The sequence below is a fragment of the Ostrea edulis genome, chromosome 2 (genome assembly GCF_947568905.1).
Source record: "Ostrea edulis chromosome 2, xbOstEdul1.1, whole genome shotgun sequence".
Lineage (NCBI taxonomy): Eukaryota > Metazoa > Mollusca > Bivalvia > Ostreida > Ostreidae > Ostrea > Ostrea edulis.
In genome coordinates this window covers 77,514,196-77,526,695 of record NC_079165.1, presented here as the reverse complement: position 1 = coordinate 77,526,695, position 12,500 = coordinate 77,514,196, and the positions used below count along the sequence as shown (strand labels likewise).

General features: G+C 36.1%; 1 protein-coding gene across 2 annotated transcripts in view; it reads right to left on the bottom strand.

Moving 5' to 3' along the window:
- The window catches only part of LOC125678826 (uncharacterized), a 107,698-nt gene that overhangs the window by 40,381 nt on the left and 54,817 nt on the right, over positions 1–12,500 (bottom strand). For both annotated transcript variants that reach the window (XM_056153676.1, XM_056153677.1), the window contains exons 26-30: positions 11,204–11,350; positions 8,968–9,106; positions 7,141–7,431; positions 3,741–3,920; positions 3,292–3,449 (exon numbers count right to left, since the gene is read on the bottom strand). In XM_056153676.1, coding sequence (XP_056009651.1) covers positions 3,292–3,449; positions 3,741–3,920; positions 7,141–7,431; positions 8,968–9,106; positions 11,204–11,350 — 915 coding nt within the window. The remainder of the gene's footprint in view (positions 1–3,291; positions 3,450–3,740; positions 3,921–7,140; positions 7,432–8,967; positions 9,107–11,203; positions 11,351–12,500) is intronic.

Genomic DNA, 12,500 nt, shown 5'->3' with positions numbered 1-12,500 from the left:
TCTATGTTATAAATATCTTTCTAATCATAATTTTTCATTACATCTATTGCCTCTTTCCGGCCATCAATAATCAAACTCACATTAATTCCGGCACTTTCACCGCTTATAATTCTGGAAGAAATTCCATGACGTTGTTTGAAACGAGTTAGCCACCCTTCAGAATATTTGAAATTGGATATTTCTAGCTCTGCACCATACTGTTTTCCCTTTTCAATTATCATATCCCCGGTAACAGGAATGTTTTTTGTCCTGACTTGCGTAAACCACATAAACGCCTTTTCTATTGTCAGTATTAAGTGCACTGCGGTGCCATTTCCTGACAGGCGAGCCTTCAGAGATTGGGTCAGGGTCGGCAAGAATTGCATCCTTTGTTGCTAAGATGTCGCCCACTGTCCTTCTTTTTATAGACTTTTCCCATAAAACAGAAAAATAATTTGCAATATCCTGATGGGTACATTTTGGATGATGTCCTTGGTACGTAATGATTTGCTTTTTCTCATCGAAATTTAACAGGACCTTCTTTCGTGGCGAAACCATAGCTAAATTGAAATGTGTTTCTATGATGTATAAACAACTTGACTACAGTTAATCTCGAGTAATTTTCTTGTTTATTCAATGCAGCAATTACTGGGATCCTTCTGTCCAGGTGTACGCCGGAGATCGATAATGACCAATTTACTGCTTCACTGACCATGTGCACCCATGGCGGTTTATCGAGATATTTAACATGTTGAAATAGACTTTTGTAATGAAAACACTGTGGCAAATGGCGATAGCGAATTTGGCATTTTAACGAGAGTTTTAAGTAACAGGAAATATGTTCCTAGAAAAATGCGGCGTTAAAACGAAAACGGCGATGAATTGAGTGGCGATAATTCGAGAGTTAACTGTATTTTAAAAATTCTAGCTCATTGCACCAAATCACAGTGAAATTTGGAATCTAGAATCTCTTATTTGCTAACAAAACACCTTTTTTATCATTCCAGGAAAATTCACAAAAAATTCATATAAAATACTTGAGAGCTTGTATCACTCTTTTGATGGTGAAATCATACTTCATAAGAGGTGTTTAAATGAGCCATTAAATAAAATATTGGTGTAATAAGCTACCTTAAATAAATTTCTTCCTGATTTTTTTGTTAATTTTTTAAATATTTTTCAACAAACATTCTGTAAATAATTCATGGTATATCTTCATAATATACATGTAATATAGAATTACAGAAGTGTGTAATTATTTCAGAGAGAAAGAAAGAAAGAAAGAGTTTTTTATGGAAAAATTTGGTTCCATCTGTTCCAAAGGGCATCAAATTTGTCAGTGTCACCATTTTTATAAGAAATAAATGTTTGTGTTTCATAGAATAACTTTAAAAATTATATTGCAAAATGCGCACTAAAATTTTTCTCTGTACACCTTGCTGTATAAATATAATACTTTAACCAAAGGATGAGAATATTTTGTATACCCTTGTTTTTCTCAAGGATGCCTACTATAAAAGACTTTTTTGTAAAGACTAGTTGACAATTTGTTCTCTGTTCAAAATCAGCTAGAAATGATTGAACACAATTACATTCCCAATAGTATATGTTCTATTGTTTCCTCCTCATTGTCACAAAAGGTACACATTTTTGAGTTCCTGAATTTTTAAGATATAATCTTTTTAAATCCATAACAAGAAAAAAGCCTGTAAACTGAGGAAAAACTGTCCAATCAATATGAAAATACCAGGTGCACATCTTCATATGGTGAGTAATGAGTTTACAAATTTTCAGAAAAATTCCAATATAATTAGATCCTTTGATCTGTTAATTTATATTGCTACACAAGTTACTACTACTATCACAAACATAAACAATCACTACCACAGACACACGAACATAACCACTGACATAAACAACAACCACAAACACAACCACCACCACAAACAACCACTGACATATAAACAATAACAACCACAGACAACAACCACAAACACAACCACAAACACAAACAACCACAGATACACAAACAATAACAACCACAGACAACCACCACCACAAACAACCACAGATACACAAACAATAACAACCACAGACAACAACCACAAACAACAACCACAAACACAACCACCACCACAAACAACCACAGATACACAAACAATAACAACCACAGACAACAACCACAAACACCACCACAAACAACCACAGATACACAAACAATAACAACCACAAACACAACCACCACCACAAATAACCACTGACATATAAACAATAACAACCACAGACAACAACCACAACCACCACCACCAACAACCACAGATACACAAACAATAACAACCACAGACAACAACCACAAACACATCACCATAGCCACACATGAAAAGGTGGAGATAATGAACAGTGATCAATCTCATAAATCCTATCCAAAATACAAATTTTAAAGTTGGGCAAAAATGGATTCCTGGATATACCAGAGGTGGGATCAGGTGCCTAGGAGTAAACATCCCCTGTTGACCATTCACACATGCCAAGAGCCCCATATCTCCACCAGACAAATGGAGCAATCTGTAGTTAAAATCAGAGTGTAAAGAATGCCCTAACAATCTGTATGAAACACATCAGACAGCATTTGACCCAGTGACAGGTTACACTGGCAAACTAGATTATCATAACAACCATAGAATTTGCGAAATACTGACTTTAAATGAGACTGCTGAATCCTCTGCAACATCAACTTGTTTGTCAGTAGCCTAGCTGCTTCGATTCAATAACCGACCACATACAGAACAAGTTCTTCCGTATACAATATTCAAACATTTCTGGTTGGAGTTTCCTGATGTTCGCAGTTGATTGATGTTAACACTTAATACTTACTGTAGCATTAAGCATGACACATATCTGGTTGGTATTTTCCCTGGTGTTCGCGATTGATTAATTTTCTGGTTGGTGTTTCCCGGTGTTCACGGTTGATTGATGTTAACATTTAATACTTACTGTAGCATTAAGCATGACACATTTCTGGTTGGTATTTCCCGGTGTTTGCGGTTGATTGATGTTAACGTTTAATACTTACTGTAGCATTAAGCATGGCACACTTCTGGTTGGTATTTCCCGGTGTTCGTGGTTGATTGATGTTAACATTTTTAATACTTACTGTAGCGTTAAGGATGACACACTTCTGGTTGGTATTTCTCGGTGTTCGTGGTTGATTGATGTTAACATTTAATACTTACTGTAGCGTTAAGCATGACACACTTCTGGTTGGTATTTCCCGATGTTTGCGGTTGATTGATGTTAACATTTAATACTTACTGTAGCGTTAAGCATGACACACTTCTGGTTGGTATTTCCCGGTGTTCGTGGTTGATTGATGTTCCAGTTGGTGAATCTCACCCGGTCTCCTCTCACCCACTCAAACAAACTGCTTTCACGCTGGTCATTCAGGCCAATCCAAACATCAGAACCCTGGTCTGAATAGGATAAAATTTTGTAGATATATTGAACAATAATAGACAATGTAAATAATCTTCATCGAAAATTGTACCAGATAATTTTTTTCCTGCTTTGCTTTGGAATTTAGAAATGGTTTAGACACAGTCACAATTGAACAGTATCAGATTAATGAAAATAATCACACCAGTGGAATTGTATCCTATTGAAAAGATTTCTCAAAATAAACAGCATGAGATTATATATTGATCAACATAATTATTGAAAGAACTATCAGAATACACTGATTCTCAGATTATGAGGAGACTAACTGCTGATGATAATGCTGGTGACCATGTCTTGTTCGGCCTGACTATTGACAGTGACCAGGTCAGCCCCCATGGACTGACACTTGGACCGTGCCATTTTCCAGTTGCACTTGTTCAGGATCATCAGGTAGCAGTGGTTGTTGTAGTCCTTCCAGCCCGGAAGACAGATCGAATTAGCAGCAGCTAGAAAGAAAGATTGAATTAGTCAGACAGGTCAATTTTTCAGCAGCTTAAGAAAGATTTACTGCAAACCAACTTTAATTTGTGACGACTTTATTTTGTGATTTAATTACCAGTGATTAAGTGGTTGGTGGAGACTATTCTTTGCAATTGAGATAATCTAAACAAATACAAAACAAATTCAAGGACTGGTTTGCGGGGAGAATTAAATATTCGGAAGACGAGGTCCTTATGAACTTTATGAAAATTTCTTGTATGCGCATAAAACTTGGTTTGCATTAATTAATGGAACAGACAGATAGAGCTAAGTGACACCTAGAGAGAAAAACTTATAGATATAATTTGTTTTTGTTAAAAACTAATATCTCCCTAACTCCCCAAATTGAAAGTGTTCCAAATTACAATCCGCTATCATTAATGTACTGCATGTGCATGGTATGGAAGAGAAAGTAGGAACATAGACATTATGAACTGCACTTTGCACGTTGGGAAATATGGAATGCCACTATCACTACTTCTTGTTGCTCTTCTACTAATTTACCTGACAAAACTAAAAACATTCAAATATTCATATCCATATCATATGCACGTATCAACAATTCGCCATGAGTTATGTCCCTTTGTGGGGTCAGCCTATGGTCATTCGGTGGAAAGCCAAGTTTTACTTCTTTACCCTACCTAATGTAAGACATTACTACTGTGAATTGTAGTGAATTATCAAGCTTTCATACAAATTAATGGGTTGCCCCACCCTGGGGCATTGCTTTAGTTGAAGGCAAATGGAAATATAACAAACGTCAAAGCTACAGATCAGAAAATTACTAAGGGGTAACTGCATGAAGTCTTGGTACATGTATTGGTGCAGATAATATCAGATTAGGCAGGTTTTGATATATACTTACTGAGTCCAGTGGTATAGATCATATCGGATTAAACAGGTTTTGATATATACTCACTGACTGTGTTGGTATAGATCATGTCGAATTAGGCAGGTTTCGATATACATGTATACTTACTGAGTCTGGTGGTATAGATCATGTTGAATTAGGCAGGTTTCGATATATTCTTACTGAGTGTGTTGTTATAGATCATATCGGATTAGGCAGGTTTCGATATATACTTACTGACTGTGTTGGTATAGATCATATCGGATTAGGCAGGTTTCGATATATACTTACTGAGTCCGATGGTATAGATCATATCGAATTAGGCAGGTTTTGATATATACTTACTGAGTCCGATGGTATAGATCATGTCGAATTAGGCAGGTTTTGATATATACTTACTGAGTCCGATGGTATAGATCATGTCGAATTAGGCAGGTTTCGATATATACTTACTGAGTCCGATGGTATAGATCATATCGAATTAGGCAGGTTTCGATATATACTTACTGAGTGTGTTGGTATAGATCATGTTGGATATATAGAATATCACACTCTAATGTTGATCTCGGACCTGGGATTGGCCCCGAGAGTTGATCTTGGCCAGAGCCCGTAGGGCAAGGGCCGAGATCACTCGAGGGGCAATCCCAGGTCCGAGATCAACATTAGAGTGTGATATTGTTCATATCATATACCTAAAACACAACAAGTTGATAAACATTTTTTTTTAAATTGGGGGGGGGGGGGGGTCATTGACCCAAACATAAATACATGGTATACTGTACAACGATATTTGACTATTTCATTCCTTCAGAGAGTTTACTTTAATGGTTACGTTTCCAGTACTATTGACATTGTGAAACATGCTAAAGTCTGGGTTTTGTAGCTTTATTCCATTGCTGATTTTTATTTATTTTTTCGGATTTACCAAACTCGCCCGTTTTCAATATTTCATATAATTTGTAAGAGTTGTAGAACTTTGTTTACGTGGCGTCATCGTATGAACGGGAATGTTTACAGATCTGATGCTGTTATTTCTTTGCTTAAGGAATGTTACCTTATACTGAAGTAAGTTTTTTTTTACCGTTTCCCATCTGTTTAGCATCTATAAGTCGTTGAAATACGTCGGAAGATAATGGTTCTACTTTTCTCGTTTTATTGCCAAGTCCTCGGGATTTTAGATTTCAGAAATCGTTTTAAAACAGTTTTCTACATCAAAATTGCTGTAAATTAACATTTTATCTCCATTAGGACCGGGGATTTCTGAAAATGCTTCAGTATCACCCTCCATAATCCTCCTACTGTTTTCTGTCACCTAGAACGTTGATTGTTTTGAAATGAAGTTAAACGTGTTATTGTTCTAAATAAACAATTGTTACTTGGGTTACCCCCCTTTGCTTAGATACTCGCTACAATTTAGCGCTGTTTTCAAAAACGTTTTTATTTAATTTTTCTGCTTAAATTAAATTTTGTCGTGAAAGAAAGTATTATATATGAAAAAAATTGTGTCTAACATCATTTTTTCATGTAGTTATGTTAGATTTCAAAAGATTAAAGAAGAAATAGCCATTTGAAATTTGAGGGCGAGACAGCCCCTTGACAACGGGCCGAGACAGAGATATCTCGGCCCTTAGGGCGAGACAGCCCTACCTACTTGCAGCTGTCTCACCCTAGCCAAGATAGGTGTATCAGGGCTGATACACTACTAGGTATATGATATTAGGCAGGTTTTGATATATACTTACTGAGTCCGGTGGTATAGATCATATCGAATTAGGCAGGTTTCGATATATACTTACTGAGTGTGTTGGTATAGATCATGTTGAATTAGGCAGGTTTTGATATATACTTACTGAGTGTGTTGGTATAGATCATGTTGGATTAGGCAGGTTTTGATATATACTTACTGAGTCCGGTGGTATAGATCATGTTGAATTAGGCAGGTTTTGATATATACTTACTGAGTCCGATGGTATAGATCATGTTGAATTAGGCAGGTTTTGATATATACTTACTGACTGTGTTGGTATAGATCATGTTGAATTAGGCAGGTTTCGATATATACTTACTGAGTGTGTTGGTATAGATCATGTTGGATTAGGCAGGTTTTGATTTATACTTACTGAGTCTGGTGGTATAGATCATGTTGAATTAGGCAAGTTTTGATATATACTTACTGAGTCCGATGGTATAGATCATGTTGAATTAGGCAGGTTTTGATATATACTTACTGAGTGTGTTGGTATAGATCATGTTGAATTAGGCAGGTTTTGATATATACTTACTGTCTGTGTTGGTATAGATCATGTTGGATTAGGCAGGTTTCGATATATACTTACTGAGTCCGGTGGTATAGATCATGTTGGATTGTCTCCCTCCACATTTGTATTTTGTCAAAGGGAAACACTGCAGGTTACAGTCTGTGGCTGGTCCGAATCGCCCGTATGAGTTACCACAGAAACATTCAAACTGGGCCTGCAGTCCGGCGTAGTAATACCCCCTGTTAAAGCAGTGATGAACACACATAGGTGGCCACATTCCAACTGCCGGGTCAGTGGAGGGTTCATAGGTTAAATCACGATCATTTGGATTGTCAGCATAGCAACCAACTTGGAGCCCAGAGTCTGCTCCTGAAACATCAAACAATTTCTTGTCTTAAAAGAATTCATGCTGCAATCATAATTTTTCTGTCTCATTTCCAATAGGGTTCTTTGATGCACGGATGTTTGCCCTGGGGGTCATTTATGTGGGAGGAAACCGGAGTACCTGGAGAAAACCCACGTGTCCGAGTGGGCAACCGCCATACCCTCTCACATACAACCACTGCCGATCATGGGGATTGAACTCGAGTCAAGTAATGAGAAGCGAGAGCACTACCTCTGCGCTACCCGGACACCCTATTAACTGCACATGTATATGTGTTCACTATCTTTGTCATGTTCAGTTTCGTTCAGTCCATCTGTAGATCACGAACTACAACACCACAGCAGTCAAACTTTTCATGTTTTTTTCATGCAAAATGCATGTACATATGTATTACAAGTGAAATCTGAACAAGCACTTCATAAGGTACCTGAATCTGCATGGTACTTAATTTATGGGTAGCCAGAGTTCCCTACCACTAAGATGCTACCAAAAATACCATTGTGATTTGATCTCCCAGACTAGGATTAAACCCAATTTGTTGAAATTGTTCTGCATTCCTATATCGATTCCCCCATTAGAAACCAAAGAAATAAGTATATCGTGTTGGGAGTTGTAATAATCATCAATGAACTTGGATTAATCTCTTTCTTCCTGACATGTCTATGTGCATGTACAAGGCTGCTGGAGGCATCTCTTGAGTCTGGGCCTGGTGACCCCAGCTGTATCTGCTGCACAATATTTCCCGTTAATTTCCATACTTGAGATGGTATCAATTGAGCCATCTGATTTCAAAAAGCATGTATATTGCACAAGAAATTTTCAGTTCCTTAAGCTGTAAAGGTTTCCATTAATGATTGCATTGTCCATTAACATCATCAAAAATGAAGGCTTTGCACTGAAGATGTCGTCAAAAGTGACAATTTTACACCGACTACAAAACAATGTAGTCAAAAGTGACAAATTTACACTGACTACAAAGAGTCAAAAGTGACAAATTTACACCGACTACAAAACATAATGTAGTCAAAAGTGACAAATTTACACCGACTACAAAACATATTGTAGTCAAAAGTGACAAATTTACACCGACTACAAAACATAATGTAGTCAAAAGTGACAAATTTACACCGACTACAAAACAATGTTAAAAGTGACAACATAGAGGAGAGTTAGGTATAAATTAATCTATCGTTTGTAATTTGGATCTGGTGCTTATTTTACATTTAAGTCTCGCCTTTTCGCTGTACGTTTCTTCCATAAAAACAAGACTTGATTAAAAGGGAGTTCATGTAATAATGGCCCCAGGGACCTGCTTTTCTCAAATAAATTGTGGAAAGAATATGGTGTCCTAATACAGCAAATTATGAATGTATAGCTAGAGCTGCAGGTCCGCAGGAATATGTTGTTTTAGTGTACTCTGGTCTAGCTGCATTAAATAAATGCAGGTCATACAAAACATAGCTCAGTCCCTGAATCTTAATATTCAATTGTTACATGAAGATGCATTGTAAATAAAATACCTGGGCATCCGTAAACCTCCCAACGCAGTGCAATTCTGGAGTGGAAATTTTTCGGCCATAATCTTATTTTCCTCATTACCAAGGGAATGCTCAAATAATGCTTGCGGACTGTGTTGCTGTCAAAGTTACCCTCAAATGTCTGAAAGATGTCAGTAACATTAGTCATATGAAATTAAATGTGTTGAACAAAAGAGGTGAAACAGTAAATCATAGTGCAGTTGAATCATGATTTAGGGTCTTAGATTTGATGTTCGATTCATTCCTGATCCATTTCAATTTGATTTGTTAATATAATACACATTCTCTTTCTGTACAGGCTCAAGACTTTCCGATCAAATCACGTACGTTCAATCAAAATGTTTACAAAATGAACAGAGAAATCAGAAGTCAGCAAATTGTGGAGCAATTGTGAAAATCTGTACGGTCTCCCTCAACATATAGATTTCCTGTATGAGAGGGCTTTGGTTTTAATTCATGTACAAGATATGTTATATATAGAATCTACCATGGTTTATTATGATTTATATTCATATCAAACCACAAGAGATTCTTTTTTCACATGTTAACCCCCCCCCCCCCATGTTATTGTATTGTTGGGAATTAATTTTGCCTCCTGACATTTTGTAAACAAACCACATAAAACTGATGCCTGTATGTGACATCACAAATTGGGAAAACAGTGTAATAATTGAAATTTATGTAATATGTGATATCCACCTGATAAAGGAGTAAACATACATATGTTATAGACACTTTTTATATTCAGTGGTTGCATGAGGTGGAGTACCACAAGTCTCGCAGCACATCTGTCCAGGAAACATTGAAAGCATCTAAATATCGGACTTTATTGATAAATGTCTACATTTTAGATATTCATTGCATGAAACTGAATCAAAAATAATAAAATTGTGACTATTGAATAACATTTTGTATTGAATCGTGAAGGTGCTGTATTGTTTCACCCCTATTGAACAGAAAGAGCAATATAAAAGGAATACCGTAAAACTCATACAATTAAAAGCAGGCTTAGATTTATTTTCTTTTATCTGAGCAGTCAAAATATAAGTAATATATCAGAGATAAGACCAAGTTTCTTTTAAGAAATCCAAGCCTGGTCTCCATAAAGAAAAACTTCAGGCATTTGATTTGATTTCTATTTTTAAGTCATAATGCCTGACTACACAAGTAGTTGTTCAGTTGGAGGGTGAACTTATGATGAGGACTCCAGTCAGTCATACTTATCTGTTGACTTACTAAGGTGACATGTGTGAATTATAATTATCTGTTGACTTACTAAGGCGACTTGTGCGATTATAATTATCTGTTGACTCACTAAGGCGACTTGTGTGATTATAATTATCTGTTGACTTACTAAGGAAACTTGTGTGATTATAATTATCTGTTGACTTACTAAGGCGACTTGTGTGAATTATAATTATCTGTTGACTTACTAAGGAAACTTGTGTGATTATAATTATCTGTTGACTTACTAAGGCGACCTGTGTGAATTATAATTATCTTTTGACTCACTAAGGCGACTTGTGTGATTATAATTATCTGTTGACTTACTAAGGCGACCTGTGTGAATTATAATTATCTTTTGACTCACTAAGGCGACTCGTGTGAATTATAATTATCTGTTGACTTACTAAGGCGACCTGTGTGATTATAATTATCTGTTGACTCACTAAGGCGACTTGTGTGAATTATAATTATCTGTACACTTACGATGGCGACTTGTGTGATTATAATTATCTGTACACTTACGATGGCGACTTGTGCGATTATAATTATCTGTTGACTTACTATGGCGACTCGTGTGATTATAATTATCTGTACACTTATGATGGCGACTTGTGCAATTATAATTATTTGTTGACTCACTAAGGTGACATGTGTTATTATAATTATCTGTTAACTTACGATGGCGACTTGTGCAATTATAATTATATGTTGACTTACTATGGCGACTCGTGTGAATTATAATTATCTGTACACTTACGATGGCGACTTGTGTGATTATAATTATCTGTACACTTACGATGGCGACTTGTGCGATTATAATTATCTGTTGACTTACTATGGCGACTCGTGTGATTATAATTATCTGTACACTTATGATGGCGACTTGTGCAATTATAATTATTTGTTGACTCACTAAGGTGACATGTGTTATTATAATTATCTGTTAACTTACGATGGCGACTTGTGTGATTATAATTATCTGTTGACTTACTATGGCGACCCGTGTGAAGGCATCGTATGCGTACCAGCGGATCCCGTCTGCAGAGTAGGACAGAGTGTACTGAGTGACCCATTCTGATCGATCTTGACGCCCTTGGGTTGCTATAGCAACAATTTGTATTCCAACACCAAAATCCACCTAAAATGTACAACACCTTCTATGACAACAAAATTTCTCTTCATTTTTACAGTGCAGATTAAAAATATCATTGCCCTATGTCAATCATGATGATAATTCGTAAACACTTTTGAAAATGGACAATATCTATACACAAACACATACACAGAATTTGGCGGAAAGCTATCTAACAGCTAAAATAAGCCAAAATTATAACCCCGCAGAAAAAAACCCCTATATGGCATATATACAATGTATATATATATATATATATATATATATATATATATATATATATACAGTAAAATATCTGTATCTTGAATATGGTTTATCTCGAATACCCCGCTTGAGTCGAAGTCGACCACCGGTCCCGGCCATTTTCCCTATATAAATGATTATAAAAACTTCTGATATTTCGAACTCGGTAATCTCGAATACTCCGCTTATGTCAAAGTATTTTCAAGGTCCCATACCCTAAATTCACCTGGTTTATCTCAAAGTGCAGTCAATTTTCCGCTCTGCTTACCATACCTGGCATCATTAAGTCACACATTCACACCCGCGGCTACATCAATTATAATTAATGACCGCTAATCCACGCTCGCCTTTTCCGAGTAGACCCAGGTCGCAATAAATGGTTCAACAGTTTGAGTGATTAGTGAAGCCTTCCAACATTACGGCTAAAGTTCACTGCCAATTATGAACTAACACACCCGATTCCAAGGATGGTGTTTTGAATGACACATTCTATCATTAACATGCGGGTTAGATAAACGCACAAAATCATCGAAGCACGCTTGAAGGTAATGCTCTTAATAACGATAATGCATTTAATAATACACGCTCATCATTAAAAATAGTACAGAGAAAACACGAAAATTTATTTAAGAAACATTTAAAAGTTTTGGTTTTTTAAAATCCGTCTTTTTTGTTTCTTACGTGATAGGTTCTTTCATTACAATGCAACAACTACATCCCAGTCGAGCCTGGACATCAGTAAACTTAAAGTAAGCATACAGGCACAATCATCTTAATTTTGAAACACATTGTGAATTCAGTTGGATGTTTATATATATATATATATATATATATATATATATAAATATATATATTAAAAGAAATAGAATAAACAGTACACAAAGTTAAAAATTTAACGCAAGCGCTTTCATTT